Source organism: Canis lupus, chromosome 33 (genome assembly GCF_011100685.1).
Source record: "Canis lupus familiaris isolate Mischka breed German Shepherd chromosome 33, alternate assembly UU_Cfam_GSD_1.0, whole genome shotgun sequence".
NCBI classification, from domain to species: Eukaryota; Metazoa; Chordata; class Mammalia; order Carnivora; family Canidae; genus Canis; species Canis lupus.
The window spans coordinates 30,184,967-30,208,657 of NC_049254.1; the positions used below are offsets into that span (position 1 = coordinate 30,184,967).

At 38.2% G+C, this 23,691-nt stretch overlaps 1 protein-coding gene across 1 annotated transcript in view; it reads right to left on the minus strand.

The window, feature by feature from the left end:
• Positions 1-23,691, minus strand: part of UBXN7 (UBX domain protein 7) — a 60,486-nt gene that overhangs the window by 35,601 nt on the left and 1,194 nt on the right. Inside the window, exons 2-3 of the mRNA XM_038583146.1 lie at positions 6,411-6,558; positions 2,832-2,899 (exon numbers count right to left, since the gene is read on the minus strand). Coding sequence (XP_038439074.1) covers positions 2,832-2,899; positions 6,411-6,558 — 216 coding nt within the window. The remainder of the gene's footprint in view (positions 1-2,831; positions 2,900-6,410; positions 6,559-23,691) is intronic.

Sequence of the window (23,691 nt, forward strand, 5' to 3'; positions counted from 1 at the left end):
ATCAACCCTGCACTGGGCTCACTGCTGGATGTGGAGCCTGCTGAAGATTCTCTTTCTCCCTCTTTTTCTGTCCCTTCCCTAACCCCCCTCCCTCTCTCTAAAAAAAAGAGAAAAAATGTTTGTTCACTGAGATATACAAACATTTCAAACACCGACCATTTCATTACATAATAATAATAATAATAATAATAATAATAATAAATCAACACCTGTTAATGCCACCACTAATCTCATCAGAAAGCCTTTAAGGATTAGGAAGTTACCAAGTTCCTAATTGTGGGAAATAAACTTTCTAAAATTCTAATTTTTGCCAGAATAACTGGTAACAATGCCAGTTGTCTGTCTCAAAGTGGTAATAGGATTTTGTTCATCTCCAAGAAAATGTCTGCCAAATGCCTAAATAACCATAGTTTTTCCAGAATCTTCCAAGTAAAAATAAAGTTCCACAAGAAAAGCAGCTGGTTTAATTAGCTCACAACTCAAACAACTATACAAGTGCTTTTCCTTAAAGTAACCACACTATACTTCAGTATGCAGAAGTGCTTTATGTATACATTCTATTTCATAGAAAAGAATAGTTTAGAAATATGAACCCAGGAATCCAGATTTAATGAAATCAATTTTTTATTGCTTCATCAAGAACATTATTAAGTAAAATAGGCTTTTTCTTTTTTTTTTTTTAATTCTGTGAAGAATTTACAGTTTGGTGCCACTGCCCTGACTTAATTAAGATGCAGCAGTCTGATCTATCATTGTTTTTGAACCATCAGTTCAAATCTCAACAATGTAAAAAAGGCAAATAACTTCTTCTGAAAATTTTTATGAAAATAGTTTTCATATTACAGACCCAAGATCACACTTTGAGAATCACACTTTAAAATCAATACTGTCCTAAGAAGAAAATAGTTCTCCAAAGACCTTTATCAGGATATAGTAAGATCTAACAATGAGGGTGCCTGGGTGGTCCAACTGGTTAAGCCTTTGGCTCAGGTTATGATTCCAGGGTCCTGTGATCAAGTCCCGCATTAGGGTCACTGCTCAGTGGGGAGTCTGATTCTCCCTCTACCCCTTCCCCTGCTCATAATCTCTCAAATAAATAAATGTTTTTTAAAAAAAGAAAAAAAGATGTAATAATGAAAGTTAGGACTGACTTCCTAACTGTATATAGTCATTCTCATTCCCCTCTTCAATGTCTATTAAACCAGAGGTAAAAGGAAAGGGATTTCAAATTAGAACAGTTTTGCCTCGGGATCCCTGGGTGGCGCAGCGGTTTGGCGCCTGCCTTTGGCCCAGGGCGCGATCCTGGAGACCCGGGATCGAGTCCCACATCAGGCTCCCGGTGCATGGAGCCTGCTTCTCCCTCTGCCTGTGTCTCTGCCTCTCTCTCTCTCTCACTGTGTGCCTATCATAAAAAATAAATAAAAAAAAAAAAAAAAAAAAAAAAAAAAAGAACAGTTTTGCCTCTTTACAACAGTAAGAGAGCATAGAATTTATTTCCTGTCATTTACCCCACTCTGAAATCCTGCCTTATTCCTTCAATAAAGAAAAGATAAAGCTTCCAAAGGCATCACCCCTCAATTCCAAAATCCATCCATAACATTTGTATGAAAAAACAAATGATGAACAATGCTTTACTAGTTCTGATAATAAGCACAATGACTGCCTGAATCAAAGTCCAGAAAGCCTATATTATACTTCAATATTCAGTTCTTAGAGTTTTCTTCACCCCACTTTTATTTCTGAATCTAGACAGTATATTCTGTTATTTCTTACTACAGTAAACTCCAAAGTTGTCCAGTCAAATATTGATCTTAAAAAAAAAAAAAAAAAAAAAACAACCTCTCAGGACACCTGGGTGGCTCAGCGGTTGAGCATCTGCCTTTGGCCCAGGACATGATCCTGGAGTCCCAGGATCAAGTTGCACATCCCTGCATGGAGCCTCCTGCTTCTCCCTCTGCCTGTGTCTCTCTTTCTCTCTCTGTGTCTCTCATGAATAAATAAATAAAATCTCTGGGGGGAAAAAAAAGCTCTCAATTATAGTGCTTTTTCAAATTAAAACACATCATTTACATTGTTTTCTTCATCCATTTCTTATAATTTATTTCTTCTCCTTTATTCAAATTTACCTACAAAACTTATTACTCTGCATTACTGGCCTCCATATGTACAATATAATACATTTCTATGACTGCCCACCCAGATTATAACTTTATTTTCTATTTTTTAATATATCTATTAATGCCTAAAATATTTAGCCTGCAAAAGGTAAATTAAAGTGCTTATTAAACTAAAACTAAATTTTCTTTAAATCTAATTATATGTTCCATTTTCTACCATCTTTCTATGCATCTAGATTGATATCACAATTTTTTGCATGGAGTAGGTATTATTTTCTCCCTTGCTCAAAATAGGGATAGAACGTTTAGAAATTTAGAAAGAGTAAAGACATATCAAGACAGTAAGAATATGGCAGTCAAGTAAGTGCTCCCCAAAATAAAAAGTAATCTGTCTTTTATTTAATGATAGCTTTGTTTCCATTGCAAGGCAGCAGTTCTTTTTGCTAACTTTCTTCTTTTGGCCTTTTACAACAAATACCAATATTTTAATCTGGTTCTCTCCTTGGAAAGAAGCAACTCTGCAATTTTCCCAATGAGAGTACAGAATTACAGGATAAGACCTGACTGTACAACATTTGAAGTAAGAATCTCTGAGGAAGCCTTCATATCTTTTGATAGCTTCATTAAAACCCTAAAGAAAAAAAAAAAAAAAAAAAAAAAAACCCTAAAGATAACAACAGAGTCCAATAAAACCAAGGAAAAAGATGAACTTACCACCAAACAAAGGTTCTGGTTCCACCAGTATTTCCTGTTTTTGAGGAATTGGGGCACGAACTTCTTCTCTATCAAAAGAAGTAGGAAAGTATCAAAAGGAAAACTTTTTTGCTTCATGTTCTCTCTACAACTATTGTGAAAACATCCAAATTAACAAGTAATATTAATACTAAACTTAGTGACTTTTAGGAATCACGGTATTAAATGACTGTTAGATGGTTTCTATAAAGAAGTCAACTAAAATAAAAGTACCTGGCATAGATAGCTCATATAATTTATAAAGAAATAGAACAAACAGAAAAAGAAAAAATATTTCCCATTTCCTCTCAAGTTCCCTACCCTAGGTTCTTTTCAGGAAAGAAAAAAAAAAAAAGGGGATGTGACCAAAAAAAAAAAAAAAAAAAAAAAAAAAACCTCAGACAAAAAAAATTAATGGAAGAATACAGGCATAATAAAAGCAGTATTACATTACATAATAGATAATTAAATCACCCAGATATTAAAATACCTTAAATAAACAAGCAGCAAATTTTATGCTAGTTATGAAGATAGTTAATATAGGTATTACCTTGGATTATTTATTAAATAGACTCCAATATACACACAAAACAGAAAAGGTAATAACTCATCTCCTAAAAGCCTATAAACTCTTCATAGTTTACCTCCAGAGGATTTATTAAAAACCCACCTCCAAAAAAAAAAAAAAAAAACACCACCTCCTCCTGTAGAAAATACTCATTTAGAAATACTGTAAAAATGGTGTATGTTCCTTTAAATACCAATTTAATTATTTTATAGTTTTAACTCAAATATTAATCTCTGCTGATTAATGTTTATAGCAAGGAAGAGTTATGTTCCAAACTTATTACTGTCCTGCTTACAATGTTAATTTAAGTTAGGCCTACTGTTTTGCATTCAGGTGTTTTCTAATAATATTAACTGAGTTTAAGGCCCTATTTTTTATATCTAATAGCTGGAACTCCAAAATATACTTAATGAAATAAGGTATGAATATTCATTTGTCAACAAAACATACTATAATCAAAGAACAATTAGATGGACAAAGAAATCCACAATAAAGCCAAAAGATGGAGGATAAAGGGTAATTCAAAATTATGCTAAGTACATCAGTCACAGCTCCCAGACAAAATTTCTGTAATCTGAAGGATAGACAATGCATCTATAAGAGGAAGCTCTATTAATATTCTTTCATCAAAGAGATAGTCTATTTTCTTACGAAAACTAAGAATTGGGCAGCCCTGGTGGTGCAGCGGTTTAGCACCGCCTGCAGCCCAGGGTGTGATCCTGGAGACCCAGGATAGAGTCCCACGTTGAGCTCCCAGCATGGGGCCTGCTTCTCTATCTGCCTGTGTCTCCGCCCCCAACCCCCTCTCTCTCTGTCGCTCATGAATAAATAAATAAAATCTTTAAGAAAAAAAAAAAACTAAGAATTTAGGGGCCCCTGGATGGCTCAGTCAGCTAAGCCTTGGCCTTTGGCTCAGGTCATGATCTCAGGGTCCAGGGATTGAGCCTCACATCTGGCTCCCTAGTCAGTGGGGGGAGTCTGCTTCTCTCTCTGCCCCACTCTCCCCTTTGTGTACCTCTTTCTCTCTTGTACTCAAATAACTAAATCTTAAAAAAAAGAAAGAAAACTAAGAACTTAGAAGATAGCTTTAACCTAAATAAATCCATTAAAAAAATCAATCAATCGGCTCCCTGAATGGAGCCTGCTTCTCCCTCTGCCTGTGTCTCTGCATCTCTCTCTGTGTCTCTCATGAATAAAAAAATAAAATTAAAAAAAAATCAATCAATCAATCCATTATTGCTATATCTGATTTTATACTTAGAGTCTGTGTGTGTGTGTGTGTGTGTGTGTGTGTATAACTCAGAAAACAAATCAATTAGGGGGTTGGATTAAGTAGTAGTCCCTATACAGAAAAACTTGATTGAGTGTATCTGTTCCAAGATTGTTAGCTACCTAACAAAATGAAAGAATGGATCAGAAAAAAGTGAATGGCAAAGAATGAAAAATTATAGTTTAGGAATTAGGAGTCATTATCAAAAGTCAAATTATAATGTAATTCAGTAGGAAAAGACATTCATTTAGAAAACTTTTTAATTAATTTTTTTTAAGTAGGCTCCACACTTAATATAGGGCTTGAACTCACAACCCTAAGATCAAGCATTGACTGCATCCTCTACTGACTGAGCCAGCTAGGCGCCCTATATCAAAACTATTTTTTTTAAGTTGGATTTTTTTAAGATTTTATTTATTTATTAATAAGCGACACAGAGAGAGAGAAGCAGAGACATAGGCAGAGAGAGAGGCAGTTCCCAACGTGGGACTCAATCCTGGGTCTCCAGGATCACACCCTAGGCTGAAGGCAGGCACTCAACCACTGAGCCACCCAGAAGTCCCTCAAAATTATTTTTAAACACAATTAAGAAAACATGTTTTAAACAGTGAGAACAGTTATGCTCCCCCAAATCAGCTGTGAATATCTGTTATTCAAGTTTCTATAAACTAAATCATGTTTTCATATTGATTTCCATGAAAAATTTGAGCTATGTTGGGGGGGAATGGGACACCAACATCTGAAATATACAGGCAACACTGACAAGAAAAAACTTTATGAAGTATTAATAATAATCTCTAAAGTTCATTCTTCATTTGGAAACAATTAGTACTCTAAAATCTGGAACTAGATCAACAAAAGAGGCAACTATGTCTTGAAGGTTCTTTGGCTTTTTAAATCTATCTCTAATTTTAATACCTATGTCTTTTAGTGTATTCCCTAAAATTCCTCTTGTTTAGTATCTCATGTTATAAACCCTGAGAGTTATAAAGGGCTGTAAGCATTAAAGTCTTATTTAAAGATCTCTTTAATTTTGTTTCAAAAATCAATGGTTTTCCTTCCAGTAGCATTTATCTCTAATATTTTCCAAAGACTTGGAATTTTGTCCCTAAGGTATTGATTTCAAATTCTCATTGGTATCCAATGTAAAGGGCAAAAACACCCAAATCTGTTCACCATTTATTATCATTCTCTACAGAGTACAGTTCCATATACTAAAGATGTTTCTAATGATTAACTACATGTATGTAACTATCATTAAGGTATAAAGGACTAGAATTATTTTTCAAAAATTTTTGTGGCAACTGAAAACTCTCCTGGGACAACGTAAGAAAATCCAGAATTAAGAAAGGGAAAGGAAAGGGAAAGGAAAGGGAAAGGAAAGGAAATCCAGAATTGAGAAATCTGAACTTTATTGGGCTTTGTTGCTACTTCTGCTATGTAACTGCTATCTAGTTTGGGAAAATGGCTATGCCTCTGCTTCCTTATTTATAAAATGTAGATATAAGGCCATCCCATAGGGTTCTTCTGAACATTAAATAATAGACATGACAATGCTCTACAGAACTTACAGTATATAAGCATTAAAATGTCCATGTGACACTTTCTCAGATGGTTTCAACTCCTAATTTTTTCAAAATCAGAGAATTAACCTAACTGATAAAAATGCAACTGCTCAATATAAGCAAGGGGTACCTCCTAACAATAAATAATAAACTCATACTCTGTGTGTGGTCTGACTGTGGAAACACTTGCTGAACTGGTACTGGGCTCTTCAGCAATTCCTCCACCATCCAAAAACATAGTAACTGCCATCTCCAGATTATTGTTGCAGGCTTCAAGCATATGTTTCCCTACGCTTTCGCTTGCACCTGAAATAGCAAAAAAGACAGGGAAAAAGTTAAAAAAAAAAAAAAAAAAGACATCTTATATTCAGTTCATATTAAAAAATAGAATTCCCAAGCAAATGAATAATATCTTTTTTCCTTTTAGGATGAATGGCTTCTTTTTAAAAACCTGTTTGCATACTTTTACAATGTTAGCTGATTAATAAATATACAAAGCTAGAAAAGAAACTGACAACATTAAAATAGTGCTCGTCCTTCATAATAAAACCAAACTAAATAAAGCATGTCTTTAAATGGACCAACCATATATCTGTTAATAAACTGAAAAAAAAAAGATTAAAGATTACATTCTAGAAAGTTAGAAATATTTTGTTAGAAAGAATGCATTTCAGTTAGCATTTGTTTCCATTAAAAAGAAAGCATTTTTTAATAATAAAGGGAGAAAAGTGAGATAGGACATTTTTGTCAAAAACATAACCAAGTCAAAATCTGGTAGGAAATGTCAGTCTTCAGGGGTGCCTTCAGGGGTGGCTCAGCTGGTTAAGCATCTGCCTTCAGCTCAGGTCATGATACCAAGTCCTGGGATGGAGCCCCACATCATGCTCACTGCTCAGCAGGGAGTCAGTCCCTCTCCCTCTGCCACTCCCCCCACTTGTGCATGTTCTAATAAATAAATAAAACCTTAAGAAAACATATCAGTCTTCAGGACACTTGGGTGGCTCAGTCAGTTAAGTGTCCAAACTCTTGATTTCAGCTCAGGTCATGATCTCAGGGTCATGGGATTGAGCCCTACACTGGGCTCAGTGCTGGGTGTGGAGCCTGTTTAAGATTATCTCTCTCCCTCTCCCCCCACCTAACCCCACTCTCTTGAGTTCTCCTTCTCTCTCTCAAAAAAAAAGGGGGGGTGGGGAGATGTCAATCTTCATCATTTAAAACTGACGCTACATATATTTATTCATTTGTAAAGCCAGTATTGTCTGTTAGATGCAATGTAGATTGGTAAAGCCCTTTACAAAACCAATTTTACGACATGTATCAAAAAGTACTCCTTTCGGGCGGCCCCAGTGGTGTAGCGGTTTAGCACCGCCTGCAGCCCAGGGTGTGATCCTGGAGACCCGAGATCAAGTTCCTAATTAGGCTCCTTGCATGGAGCCTGCTTCTCCCTCTGCCTGTGTCTCTGCCTCTCCCTCTCTCTCTCTCTCGAATAAATAAGTAAAATCTTAAAAAAAAAAAAAAAAAAAAAAAAGTACTCCTTTTTTTTGACCCAGTAATTTGCGCTTATGGTCAAATGGTCAAAAAACTTTTTTTTTTTTTTTTTTTGAGAGTGAGTGAGTGTAGTCTGTGTGTGTGTGCAGCAGCAGGGTAAGGGGCAGAGGGCGAGAATATTCAAGCAGACTTCATGCTGAACACAGAGCCCAATATGAGGCTCAATCTCATGGGATCATGACCTGAGCCAAAACCAAGAGTTGGACACTTAATCAACTGAGCCAAAAATCAATTTATTCTTTCATTTATTACATATCAAACACTATGTGCATAAATATGTCCATATACATGTCCAGTATAGTTTCAATTAATATTGAGAAACTGGAAACATAGGGGATCCCTGGGTGGCGCAGTGATTTAGTGCCTGCCTTTGGCCCAGGGCACGATCCTGGAGACCCGGGATCAAATCCCACTTCAGGCTCCCGGTACATGGAGCCTGCTTCTCCCTCTGCCTGTGTCTCTGCCTCTCTCTCTCTCTGTGACTATCATAAATGAATTAATTAAAAAAAAAAGAAAAAGAAACTGGAAACATAAATTCCAATAGTACTAGAATCTAAATTATAGAATCTATATGATGGAACATTTTGTGACCATTAAAACGTATCTCAGGTTTTTCCATCTGGGATGACTTTCCTTCTACAAGAATCACGTAGTCTTATAACTTCCTTCTAAAGAGTCTGTGTCTGTGTGTTTATGTTTATGTGTTTGGTCTGAAAATGTCTTTATTTTGCTGTCATTCCTGAAAGACAGCTTTGCTATTTTCAGGCTGACAGCTATTTTCCCTCAGTAAAGACAGCATTCCAATGTCCACTGGCTTCTGGTGTTGCTACTGGGAAATCAGTTGCCAGACCAGAAAAAAATCCTTTTTATAGCAATCTGTTGTTTCTTTCTAGTTGCTTTTAAGATTTTCTCTCTTTGGTCTTCTGCAGTTTCACTCTAATTTGTTTTGGCTGATTTTACTTATTCTTGAGATTCACCGCACTTTCACTATGTAAGGATTGTTATCTTTTATCAAGTTCTAAGGCTTTAAATGAAGCCTACAATACTTCTTACCTGCATTACTACAACAAGCTCCTAAATGATCACCATTCTATCTTCCACCTTACTGCTGCAGTTATGCTCCAAAATACAAGTCTGATTCTCATTCTCCCTCCTTCCCTCTGTCTCTCACACAGTCTTTACTGGCTCTCTCACACCACAGTGTACAGTATAAATTCCCAAATCCTTATGATCAGGAAAGTCCTTTGTGATCAAGCCTCAGCCCATCTCTCTGGTTTTCCCTCTCCTCTTCCTCATCCTAACACAACTCAGTACAGTAATACTGAATTACATGCTTGGGATGCCCTTATCCTCATCTCCCCTCCATCTAGTTTGTGCATGCTCAAGAACCACCCTAAGTGTTACTTTGTCAATTTATGTGCTAAGCACTCTCTATACTATCTCCCCATTCCCAACCTTATGATACTCTTATTATATACATGAATATGCTACCAAGCAGTAAATGCTAGTTTACTTTCTGGCTTCTAGGAAAGAGCAGAAGCTTCTTGAACACAGGGATTGCCTTTTATCTTGGTATCCCCAACACTTAGCATTGTGTTTGCCTGCACACAATCAATGTCTAATAAACTTAGAATGGTTTCAGTTAGATGGAAACTGTAGGAATTGTTGGTTGATCTTATGTTTCCAATTGAAGGAGACAGAGAAGGGTTTAAAGTTTCTTAAATTTGAGTAATATATGAAGCCTTTTTAAAGGAAAAAGACTCCCTGGGTCTATGTAACTAAAATGACCATATATATACCCATTCTGACCCATCTTTTTCGCTCTATATCCATTGCTATAGTCTTTGCTCAAGCCTTTACCTCTTATGTGAACTAACTGCATCTCTCTGCTCTTGCTCATGCTCCTTTTGATAGACCTTATACACTGCTAAATAATGTAAATTTGATGGTCTCCTCTGTATCCATAGTTCTGCATTGCTGACTAGAAGGGTTTGTTGTTGTTGTTTTATTTTAAGATTTATTTATTCATGAGAAACACATAGAGAGAGGCAGAGACACAGGCAGAGGGAGAAGCAGGCTCCATGCAGGGAGCCCGACATGGGACTCAATCCCTGTCACCCGGGATCCTGCCCTGAGCCGAAGGCAGACGCTCAACTGCTGAGCCACCCAGGTGTCCCTGCTGACTAAAAGTTTTCATCTCTCTTAAGCTGCCAATAAGATTTGGCTCCTATATACTGCTCCCAAATGATACCCCTCTGCTCTCATCTCACCACTATACCATTCTCTCTACCCACACAGGCCTAGGTAATCTAGGCAGATCCCTTGGTGTTATTTTAAAATGCCATGCCTTTGCAAAATATGGATAGTTATATAAAATCAGTCCCCTCATTTTTCTTAACATACCAAATACCCACTTTTCTGTTAAGTTTTGGACCTTCCTCCTTTCTTCCTCACTCTGAAGGAGATATAGGAATAAATGTATACTTTTCTATTTAGTCTCATTCTCTATCCTTGTCCTGCTAGCTTTTCCACCCTGAAAACTTTAAAAACTCCTTGAACTTGCCCAGTTTTCACTTTTCTCATATCAGTTTTCTCTCCCTAAGTTCTCAATCAAGCTGAACTCAAGTACGAGTAGGTACAAATTTACATTCTCACCATTAGGAAACACACTTTTAAAAAATGAAATTTTGGGCCACCTGAGTGGCTCAGTTGGTTGGGCATCCGACTCTGATTTTAGCTCAGGTCATGCTCTCAGGGTCGTGAGATTGAGCCCCAGACTGCATTGGGCTCCACACTCAGCTGGAAGCCTGCTTGAGATTCTCTCTGCCTCTGCCTCCCTCACTTGGCTCTCTCTCTAAAATAAATAAATCTTAAAAAAAAAAAGAGAGAGAAAGAGAGAGAGAGAAAGAAATTTCACAACACAAACAAATGCAAATTTTTGAGGGGAAGGAGAAGTTCAACTATCCCAATAGCCAACCTTAGGTAATCCTGAGGCAAAACCAGCATAAATTTGATGAACAATTTTGAGACTCATGTGTTTCCATACTATTTGGCATAAAACCTGAAGCTTTGGTTTAGTACCTTCCTAGTATTTTTGCATTATACATCTTAAATGCTAGTCTAAAAGTTCAGTGTCTATTGTGCTCCATTTAACTTACATACACAGCAATTTCTAAAAGTTAAAAGGTTCCCACAGGTAGACCACTCTGGTTACCTGTTTTAGCCAAGATGCATGAACTGTTATATTTACCTCATAATGAACCCTAAAACCAGCTTCACAAGGTCTACTAATCTTTTCCTTTCAGAGAATTAAATCGCTGAGTTTGTATCATTTTTGGCTCTCATCTTTCTAGGTGCTCACACTGCACTAAATCACCATAAAAAGCACAAAAAACATCCTGGTGGGGGAGTGAAACTTCCTCTGCCATAACAGCGACCAATGCTGGCTGCTTTCACTCCTTCTGAAATGTATTCATAAGGAAATTCAACTTAAAATGACCGCTGCATACAAATAGTTGTTGTCATCCTCTCTACTACCCTCCAACTATCAGAACTCTAAAACCACTGACATGGGAACCCTATAAATAATTTGTGGGCTCTGAACTAAAATAAAAGATGTTATGGAGCAGCCTGGGTGGCTGAGCGGTTTAGCACCACACCTTCAGCCCAGGGTGTGATCCTGGAGACCCAGGATCGAGTCCATGTCGGGCTCCCTGCGTGGAGCCTCCTTCTCCCTATGCCTGTGTCTCTGCCTCTCTCTCTCTCCCTCTGTCTCCCATGAATAAATAAATAAAATCTTAAAAAAAAAAAAAGATTTTATGAAAATTGGGAACTTATTTTTTTTTTTTTTTTTTTTTATTTTTTTTTAATTTTTATTTATTTGTGATAGTCACACACACAGAGAGAGAGAGAGGCAGAGACACAGGCAGAGGGAGAAGCAGGCTCCATGGACCGGGAGCCCGATGTGGGATTCGATCCTGGGTCTCCAGGATCGCGCCCTGGGCCAAAGGCAGGCGCCAAACCGCTGCGCCACCCAGGGATCCCGAAAATTGGGAACTTATAAAACCAATCCTCAGGCAAGCTTGCCTGTCAACAATATGGTTGCCTATCCTTTTTTTTTTTTTTTATGGTTGCCTATCCTAAAAGTCTTTCCTAACTGACTAAATTTTTTTTCACTTTATTATACTGTCTAAAATGCAACCACTGAAGAGATTAATCTGGGTAAACAAACATACTTATTTTTATTTTATTTTTAGAAGTGGAGAACAAAGGGAAAGGGGAAGAGAGTCTTAAACAGATTTCACATTGAGTACAGAGCCTGATGCAGGGATCTACCTCACAATCCTGAGATCATGACCTAAGCCAAAATCAAAAGTCGGATGTCTAAGTGACTGAGCTACCCAGGTGCCCCATTCTTTATTAGCTTCTTCATTAGATGTTGAGCTACTCCCTAAAACCCTATTAAATTGAGGATAAGAGATTAAGGGAGCTGGGTCTGGAAAAAAGAGATAGAGGTAGCTTTAGCACCCAAGTGTCTTTTGGAGGACAGCTAAGAAAGGCCTACAAGAAGTGCTGCATTGGGGTGGGAGGTACCTCAGAGCATGAAAAAGATATGGGGTACCTGAGGATAGCGACAACAAGTAACTGGAATGAAGGTATCAAAATTTTTCCTTTGGCCAGTCCTATACACCATAAGGAAGAGAAAACATTCTTCATGTTCCCACCAGTTCTCAGGCTAGGGAATATAGTATGGATATTACGAGCCTGGATACCACTCAGACTAGTCAAACTTCTAGTTCTTTCACTCACTAGTTATGTGACTTTGATCTAGTTACTAATTTCTCTAGCTCTCAGTTTCCTCAGTTATAAAATGGGGATATTACCAACTTCATGAAGTGCTTGTACAGACTAAGAAAATTCACATTAAAGAAATTGGCACAGCTCTTTATTGGCAAATAGGCAGGCAGAGTAAGACATCTCACAGTTTTCTTTTCCTCACTCATGTGATGCTATGAACATTTGCTTCATTCATGTTAAACACTTTTTTTTTAAGCAGGAGTATAACAAGAAATATCACTCTAGAAAAAAGTGAATGCTATAAAGTATAAAACAATACTAAAAGATGGGCTTCAAAGAAATCTGTAACTAAGCAGCATTCCAGTATGACTGAGAAGTACCAGGAGGTGATGTAGAGGCAGTAGAAAACTTAATAAAAGTATAAGTAAGGACTCCAAAATTTCCTAGGTCAACAAGTTTATTGAACTATACATTAAAAGAGAATTTATTAAAAGAGATTCTACAGGGAATGACTTTAAGATACAAAAATAAAACTATAATAAAGGAAGTAATAACTGTGATACTTTGAAGGCAGATGGTATCAACACTCAAGGCCCAGAACTGCCATCCTATTTATAATCCTCACTTAACCATTTAACATTAGAATCTAAGCTGTAGGCAGCATATCCCAGAGACAGCCCTATCATATCTCAGTTGACAATGTGACAGGATAACTTGCATTACTGGTGCTTGTCAGGACAGTGACCTCTAAGAGTATTAAAAAAAAAAAAAAAAAAAAAAAAAAAAGGAGGGGCCTACGTATGAACCTACGAATATTTCTTTTAAAGGAAGCACATGCTAAATCCTGGCAAGACTGAAGAAGGTAGTATTAGAGAGGGGCCCAAGAAACAAAGTACTCCATTCACTTTCTTAAATAAAGCCAACTTATCTGAGTCATCCTGCTTGTATAATCATTCTTAATGTATTGCATGTATCACTTAGTGCATCATTTTAGAAACAGAAGACAATGGAGAGATAATTAAAGGTTCCAGTGGTTCTTAATGTCGGGAAGTAGTAGAGGCATTTAGCAATGTGAGAGACCATTTTCGGTGTTCCATATCCGGGGGCTGCGGGAGCACCGTTGGCGTTTAGTGGAGAGAAGCCAGGGATGCTGTAGTATGTTGAAAAAGACCTCCCTTCCCTCAAAGATTGCTCACACCTTCATTTCAGACTTATGACCTCCAGAACTATGAGAGAATAAATGTGTGTTAAGCCATGCAGTTTGTGGTAATCTGCTGCAGCAGCCATAGGAAATAAACACAAGTGCTAAATCTTCTGAAATGGACAGAACAGTCCTACACAACAAAAACTGTCCCAGCCAAAATGCTAGTAACACTCTCACTGAACAAACAGAAATATGAAGAAGTGAAGGTTAACTGAGAAGAAAGAGGAAAGCATGGAGATCTAAATGATATAGGAGAAAGGAAAAGTGATCAACAAATTTAATCAAGTTGCAAGTTTTACCTATATATTCAGAGTAATAACTATTTTTGAAGGGTCAGCTATGACCTCAACTTCTACCTTACTATATTCAGCATAAAAAACATCTTTTTTTAAAATCTATCTTTTTTTAAAGGGTGGACTAATAACACAGGTTTGCATATTTAAACTATCTGTACACTTGTTTATTTTTTTATTTTATTTTTTATTTTTTTTATTTATGATAGTCACAGAGAGAGAGAGAGAGGCAGAGACATAGGCAGAGGGAGAAGCAGGCTCCATGCACCGGGAGCCCGACGTGGGATTCGATCCCGGGTCTCCAGGATCGCGCCCTGGGCCAAAGGCAGGCGCCAAACCGCTGCGCCACCCAGGGATCCCTGTACACTTGTTTAAATAGGCTTATTTTGGGACGCCTGGGTGGCTCAGCAGTTGAGCCTTTGGCTCAGGGCATGATCCTGGAGTCCCAGGATCGAGTCCCACATTGGGCTCCCTGCCTGGAGCCTGCTTCTCCTTCTGCCTGTGTCTCTGCCTCTCTCTCTCTCTCTGTCTCTCATGAATAAATAAAATCTTTAAAATAATAAATAAATAAATAGGCTTATTTTGGGACACCTGGGTAGCTCAGTGGTTGAGCATCTGCCTTTGGCTCAGGGTGTGATCTCGGGTCCTGGGATCAAGTCCTGCATCAGGTTCCTTGTGGGGAGCCTGCTTCTCCCTCTCCTTGTGTCTCTGCCTCTCTTTCTGTGTCTCTCATGAATAAATCAATAAAATCTTAAAAAAAAATAAAAGTAGGGGATCCCTGGGTGGCGCAGCGGTTTAGCGCCTGCCTTTGGCCCAGGGCGCGATCCTGGAGACCCCGGATCGAATCCCACGTCGGGCTCCCGGTGCATGGAGCCTGCTTCTCCCTCTGCCTATGTCTCTGCCTCTCTCTCTCTCTCTGTGTGACTATCATAAATAAAATTAAAAAAATAAAAAATAAAAGTAAATATGCTTATTTTGAGGTCTCAATATTACAGCCAGCAATAGGATAGCTTAATTTAATGCAGTGTCTTAGTGTTTTCAGGACACTCTTACAAAAATACCTTTGACTGGGTGGCTTAAACAACAAATCTCTCACAGCTCTGGAGGTTGGGAAATCCAAGATCAAGGCTCCAGCAGATTTAGTGTGTGGTACAGGACCGCTATCTGGTTCAAAGACAGCTATACTGGGATACCTAGCTGGCTCAGTCAGTAGAACACGTGAGCCTTGATCTTGGGGTTGTGAGTTTGAGCCCTACACTGAGTGTAAAGATTACTTAAAAAAAAATACAACTTTTTAAAAGTATATTTAAAAAAAAAAAGAAGAACAAAGACAGTTGTCTTACTGTATCCTCACAGAAGGGACAAGGGAGTTTCCTGGGGTCTCTTTTTTAAGGACACTAGTCCCACTCATGAGAGCTCCATCCTCAAGAACTGATGATCTCCCAAAGGCCCCCACTTCCTGCTATCACCATATCAGGGGCTTAAGATCTCAACATATAGGGAGTGGAGGGGGGGGGCACAAAAATTCAATCTATAATCTGTGGCCGGAGCTCCACTTTACTATTTCTCACTATATGCATCCTTTTTATTTACCTGTTATCTTTTTCCCTTCCGTTTTAAGCTTGCTAATGGCACCAAAGTATGATTACCCAGCCTGTGATATACAATTTACCAGTGGCCATTTCTTTGCTGCTGCCTCTTAGTTCACACTCTCTCCCTAATGACTTAATATAGGAAATAGCCCAAAACCTATAATGCAGTCCACATCTCCACCACAGTTGGAAGAAAGAATCAAGAGATTTTCCAAACTATAGTAGCCCCTTATGCCTATTTTCTGCATCACTTTCAGTGCCAAAAAAATTAGTCTCTCCACTAATATCAAAGAACTAGAGAAGTCAGAGAAATAGAAAAGATAAATAGAAAAGAAAGAATCCCACTATAGAGCCCTTATTATCTCAGAAGGATAGAGACAGAAATGATAAAGACCCAAAGAGATTGCTTTTTACTTCTACCTTTCCCAAATGCTAACAAAATAAGCTAGGCGTCCACCTAGGAAACAGGAAGGAGTGATAGTTGTAACAAGTAAGGTAAAAGTTAACCTCATCAGTCTCCCATCCTGAAGTTAGTTTTAAGCATTCAGGAATAGAAAATATTAAATAAAAAATAAATAAATAAAACGAAACAAAGAAACCTTTATATCCAGAAAACTACATTTAGTAAATATAAGAGGAATGAAATGAGTTAGGGGACAGATTAACAAAGCTAATTTTTGTTGGATCAACAAAAGGTAAACTATAGTGAGAGTAATATGGTAAAAAAATGCATAGGCCTAGGAGTAAAGACAACAGAATTCTAGGCCCTGTTGTGCCATTACCTAAAACCAGTATTATCCAAAGTATGGTCCTCAGACCAGCCATCTCATCTCTAGTTCATGACAAGATTAAAACAGAAATTCCAGTGTAAGCATTTAGAAACTTCTGTAACAATTTGATAGAGTTATTTTATTTTTGTGGAATCTAATAATTAAAAAAGTTCAGGCTTGAAAGATTTACAGATGGCAAATTACCATATGAAAACGCTCAATATCATTAGTCACTAGGTAAATGCAAATTAAAACTACTATACCATTACACATCTGTTAAAATGACTACCAAAACTTAAAAATACCAAATGGACAAATAACAGTAATAATTAATAAAAAAATAAAAATATCAAAAGGACAACTGACCTTTCATACATTGCTGATGGGAATGCAAAATGGTAATCATGACCTTGGAAAACAGCTTGGCAATTTCTTAAAGTAATACACCTATCATATTATCCATTATCCCACTATCCCAGTCTAGGAATTTATCCAAGGGAAATGAAAACTTATATTCATACACTTGTACACTAATGTTTTGCACAACTTTACTTATAATCTCCCAAACCGGAAACAGCACAATTATACATTCAGTGAATGGATAAATAAATTGTAGTATACCCATCCAAAGATATACTATTCACCAATACTACTCATACTCATACCACAATGACATGAATGAATCTCAAATACAGTATGCTAAGTGAAAGAAGCCAGACTCAAAAGGCTACATACTGTGATTCCATTTATATGACATTCTGGAAAAGAAAAACAATAGACAAAAAGATTAGGCTATAGGTGGAGGGAGGGATTGATTACAAAGGGGCAGGAAGAATTTTCTGAGGATGATAGAACTGTTTTTGCAACTTCACTGAGGTTACAAAATTGTACACATTCATCAAAACTCAAAAATACATACTAAAAAGGGCAAATTTTACTGCATCCAAATTATACTTTAAAAAGAATTTGGGCTTATATTTTATTTTTACTTCATTTTTCCAGCAACTAATTTTTATTGTATTTTATAAAAGTACTAGTCCACAAAGACTAGATTAAGAAAGAAAGAAAGAAAGAAAGAAAGAAAGAAAGAAAGAAAGAAAGAAAGAAAGAAAGAGAGAGAGAGAGAGAGAGAGAGAGGAAGAGAGAGGAAGGAAGGAAGGAAGGAAGGAAGGAAGGAAGGAAGGAAGGAAGGAAGGAAGGAAGGAAGGAAGGAAGGAAGGAAGGAAGGAAGGAGTCCTTTTCCTCCAAGAAAGTTTGAGGAGCACTGACCTAGACATATAACAGTTTACTTCTCATTTGAATAACTCAGAAATGGGTCAAGTTTTTTTTTTTTTTTTTCAAGATGGTTTTTAAGATATCTTCCAGCCCAGGGGGCTCCTGGGTGGCTCGGGCAGTTAAGCATTGGGCCAACTTCTTGATTTTGGCTCTGGTCATGATCTCAGGGTTGTGAGAACCAACCAGCATCTAGCGCTGTTGGCATGGAGCCTGCTTAAGATTCTTTCTCACCCTCTCTCACGGTCTCTCCCTCCCTCTTAAAAAAAAAAAAACTATGAATATTCAATGATTTCTGGTTTCTTCAAGTGCCTACAGAGTATCTGACTTATCACCATACTCCTGATATTGGAAGTACCATTACATTCCCCTGGTTTTCCTCCTAAATCTGGTTTCTCTGGAATCTTCTCTGTACTTCCTTTGCAGTGTGTCAGATGTTAAGAGTTCCTTCAGCTTTGTGTCCTGGAGCCTATTGCTTCCTCACAGTACACTCTCCCCTGCAAGGTGCCATTCACATTTACAGCTTCAACCACCATCGCCACAACTCAGGTGTTACTCCTATTTCTAGACCCAAATATTCATTTGCTTATTGAACAGTTCTGAAGTCTCACAGGCAGTAATTGATCTGAAACTGAACTGAATCATCTTCTCCTCAAACCTCTTCTACTATACCGTAATCTTCACAAATAGCACCATTACATATACACCTAAATGCCCAAAACAGAAACCTAAGGTTCATTCTGACTCCTCTGACTTCTTCCCATATCTTTCTTCCCTTAACTTCCACTTCTCTGCCACAAACTTACTTCAGTAAGGACACCAGTGTCTTTCTTGGATTAAAACAAGTTTTCTACTGGTCTCGATGCCTCTCTTCTCCACTATAACCAAATAGTTCTTCCTAAAAAAATCTAAATCAGGTTTTGTCACTCCCAATTAAATTTTTCATGGACTCCCCACTACAGAGTACAGCCAACATTTCTTAACATGGGTTTTATAAAGCCCTTCGTAATCTGGCACCCACCCACTTATCTCTTCAGCTCAATTTACTGCATCTCCAACTAGCTATGCCCTATTTATTTGGAATTATCATCAACTCCCTAAACCTACTGTCTCTCCTTTCTTGTCTCGGTATGTGTATATATCTGTCCCTCTCTCCTCCAGGCCTTTACACATGTTCCTCCTGTCAGAAATATCTCTCCTCTAAGTTTTAGCTAAGGGGATCCCTGGGTGGTGCAGCGGTTTGGCGCCTGCCTTTGGCCCAGAGCGCGATCCTGGAGACCCGGGATCGAATCCCATGTCGGGCTCCCGGTGCATGGAGCCTGCTTCTCCCTCTGCCTATGTCTCTGCCTCTCTCTCTCTCTCTCTCTCTCTGTGACTATCATAAGTAAATAAAAATTAAAAAAAAAAAAAAAGAAATTATTTCTTCTAGGAAACTTTTCTTTACCTCCATCTTTTATGCTCCCATAACAGCTACCTACCATTCTCCCACTGTATTATAATAACCTATTTATGTGTCTGTATTCCCATTAAACTTTATGCTTTTTGAGCACAGAAACCTTGTCTTGCTCACAGTAATATCCTCAGGATCTGAACCATGCCTGGCACATAGTAGTCTATCAATACTGAATTTATTAGTAAGATTCCATTCACAACTCTAAACTTATTACCTCTCTGTAATAAAAATTCTGCTCAAACATCACCTTCTGAAATAGTTCTTAAAATTCCAAGAGTTTTCTCTTGATATCTAGAACACTTACCACCATCTTTCCTGACAGAGAACTTTAACACATTTTAATACTAACCCAAGAGAAATGTATTGTAGAAAAGAATATGAATGGAAATTGGCCACAAAGCCAATTACTACCCACACCACAGTTTCTAACATCAACTAACGCACATTCATTTGATAATTTTAGAGAGAGATTAAACTAAGGTCTCTTCTGTAACTGAGACTGTATAACTTCATTAAGTACATGAATGTCTACTATGCACAAAGCTTTATGGAAATCTATACCAACAAACTCTAGTATTTCTGGGCCTCCACTTTCTATTCCCTCACATTTTGTCCTTATCTTCTATTGCCTGTTTATTTTTACCAATTCTATAGCATCTATAGATCCCTCATCTCATGAAATTATTCTAATACATCTGTGCATTCTGTCTATGTGTAGATGGATGTCAGCCTAGGTTGGTGTTAATGGGATACCGCCATGGGTCAAAACATTTTTAAAAACTGTTCTTTTGGGGGCTGTCAGGCTGGTTCTGTTGGAGAAGCATGCAACTCTTGATCTTGGGGTCATGAGTTCAAGCCCTGTATTGGGTGTAGAGATTACTTGGAATTACATTCAGATCCAGCAGCACATTCTTTCCTCATGTTTTCAGAACTGATACGACTTTTGAAAACAGTCAACAATCATTCAAACCCAAGTATGATGAATATCAGGGAGATCAAACTGAGTAATACTGTAAAATGTAGTGAACTATGAAGTAACAGGACTGGTTTTCTATGCAACTTCAAATGACTCTTAACAACATCAATGGTAAAGGTATATAGTCTATCAATGTGAGTATTTCAAAGACTGTCATTTCCCTTGGCGAATTGCTTATCAGAGTTTGATCACAGAAAAAATATTTATGATGTAATATTAATTGAATAATCTTAGAATTCTAAATTATGTATACTATGGCCCATAATGTAAGAATTTTTAAAAGTATGCAAACAAAAATTGAAATACATAAAATAAGTAATATTCCTGTTGTGAGGGATTAGTTTTTGCTTTTTTCAAAATCATTTCATGTTGCTATGATTTGTGTGTGTGTGTGTGTGATTTTTTTTTAAGGGTTTTCTTTTTTAACTCAAGAGTCAGTGTGCTTGGCTAGCCCAGTCAGTACGGCATATGACCCTTTTTTTAAAGATTTTATTTATTCATGAGAGACACAGAGAGGCAAAGGCATAGGCAGAGGGAGAAGCAGACTCCCCAAGGGGAGCCCGAGGCAGAACTCAATTCCAGGTCCCCAGGATCACGACCTGAGCCAAAGGCAGACGCTCAACTAATGGGCCACCCAGGTGCCTCAAGCATGTGACTGTTAATCTCAGGGTTGCAGGGCACCTGGGTGGCTCAGTGTCTGAGCCTCTGCCTTTGGTTCAGGTCATGATCCCAGAGTCCTGGGATCAAGTCCCTCATTGGGCTCCCCTGCAGAGAATCTGCTTCTCCCTGTCTCTCTGTGTGTGTCTCATGAATAAATAAAATCTTAAAAAAAAAAAAAAAAAAAAAAAACCCTCAAGGTTCCAAGTTCAAGCCTCACATTGGGAGTGGAGACTACTTAAAAAATAAATAAATAAAAATAAGGACGCCTGGGTGGCTCAGTCGGTTAAGTGTCTGCCTTCCGCTCTTGTCATGATCTTGGGGTCCTGGGATGGAGCCCAACATATGAGAGTCTGCTTATCCCTCTCCCTTTGCCCTTCCTCCTCATGCAGGCACCTGCACATATGTACACTCACACTCGGGCACATGCCGTCTCCCTCTCAAATAAATAAAAAATCTTTAAATAAATATAAAATAAAAATCAGAGTCATTATAGCTGAAGGTAATATAATAGTTAGTTGTACTCAACTAAAAAGAAATCAGTCATTACTTCATACTCATATATAGAGAGATTTGTTCTACTTAGTGAAATAAGACTTAAAATTCAGTTTTCTATTTCTAAGCGTTACAGGGAAAGTCTGGCTCACATAAAAACTACAATTAAAATATATGTATACAGGGATCCCTGGGTGGCGCAGCGGTTCGGCGCCTGCCTTTGGCCCAGGGCGTGATCCCGGAGACCTGGGATCGAATCCCACATCGGGCTCCCGGTGCATGGAGCCCGCTTCTCCCTCTGCCTGTGTCTCTGCCTCCCTCTTTCTCTCTGTAACTATCATAAATAAATAAAAATTTAAAAAAATAAAAAATAAAATAAAATATATGTATACAGACCCCAAATTATTTCTTTTGAATATGTGAAAAAGACGATAGGGGTTAATCATGTGTTTATAACAGTTAATTATTATCTCACAAAAAAAAAAATCCCCAAAGTTATTATTTTTTTTAGTTTTTTTTATTTAAGTAATCTCTACACCCAATTGGGCTCGAACTCATGACTCCAAGATCAAGAGTTGCATACTCTTCTGACTGAGCCTGCCAGAAACTCATAATACATCAAGAAAAATTTAAGGTATTTTCCGTTTTGCAGATTCCAGATACCATTGTCTACTAAGAGTCTCCAACCTGATTCAGGAATAGCAAGGCCTGTGGCCAAGAAATAAGCCATGTAAGCTAATATACAGAAACAGAATTAAAGCAAATGAGTGAGCCATTTTATCTCACCACACTTTGGGTTTGTCCATATCTAACAAAAATGCTTACTTAGAAGAAATAATGTGAGGTTCTGAGTTCCTGAAGGGGTAGAAGTTAACATAAAAACGGCCTGAGTTGCTGAAGTGGTGGTAATTAATATAAAAAAAGCTGAAATTAAATAGGTGTCATCTTAAGCCAACTCTAGAGAAACTTAAAGAATAATAACTATCTCTGGGCAGCCCGGGTGGCTCAGTGGTTTAGCGCCGCCTGGAGCCCAGGGCGTGATCCTGAAGACCCGGGATCGAGTCCCACATCAGGCTCCCTGCATGGAGCCTGCTTCTCTCTCTGCCTCTCTCTCTCTCTCTGTGTCTCTCATGAATAAATAAATAAATAAAATCTTTCAAAATAATAATAACCACTTCTACATCTAACTCACTACAAATATTTTTCTGTAAAAAAGGTAATGCTGCAATATTAACTTGCATACACAAGAATTTTGTAATTTTCCCAGTAACACTGATCTGCTTAGACACTGGGAAATGCATTACATCTTTAACATACCAATCACAAAAGTTTTAAAATATCAAGAAAAGCTGATGATTCCATTCTTCATTCCAATTTTCTTTATTTATTTTTAAAGATTTTATTTATTTATTCCTGAGAGACACACACAGAGAGAGAGAGAGAGGCAGAGAAGCAGGCTCCAAGCAGGGAGCTCGACGCGGGACTCGATCCCAGGACCCCAGGGTCATGGCCTGGGCGGAAGGTGGAGCTAAACCGCTGAGCCACCCAGGGATCCCCCCGATTCCAATTCTGCCGCTACTCTAGAAGCAATACTAAGTCAAGTACTTTATTTTATAAAGGTTTTACGGGCAGCCCCAGTGGCGCAGCGGTTTAGCGCCGCCTGCAGCCTGGGGTATGATCCTGGAGATCCAGGATCGAGTCCCACATCGGGCTCCTTGCATGGAGCCTGCTTCTCCCTCTGCCTGTGTCTCTGTCTCTCTCTCTGTGTGTGTTTCTCATGAATAAATACATAAAATCTTAAAAAAAAAAAAAAAAAAACACTTTCCTTTAAAAAAAAAAAAGATTTTATGTATTTATTCATGAGAGAGGCAGAGACACAGGCAGAGGGAGAAGCAGGTTCCATGCAGGGAGCCCGACGCGGGACTCGATCCCGGGACCCCGGGGTCACGACCTGGGTCGAAGGCGGGCGACCAACCGCTGAGCCACCTAGCGATCCCCCTTCATCCCAATTTTGTTGCGAATTTTACTTCACCAATTTTGACGCGAGGTTTCATGCCCACCAGCGAGATAATGCATCAAGCCTTTAGTCATTGCAAAGCAAAAGGCCAAACGAAGCTTTAAAGGATAAAACAGCAACCTGCATACGGCCTGTCTGGTTAGAACAATGTGAAATCTTACTCGACCAGACAGCTCTTACACATCGGGCTCTTAGCTCCATTACCAGCAGAATCCTTCCCTAGCACCTAACAAACCGCCGGGTGAGGCACGGGTCTGCTCGGGGAGGCCACGAACATTTCCAAGCCTCCTTCCAAAATGACAAAACTAGGACGGCGAGATCACACTCAGGCACATGGAGTACTCTTCCCCTTCAAATCACTCCAC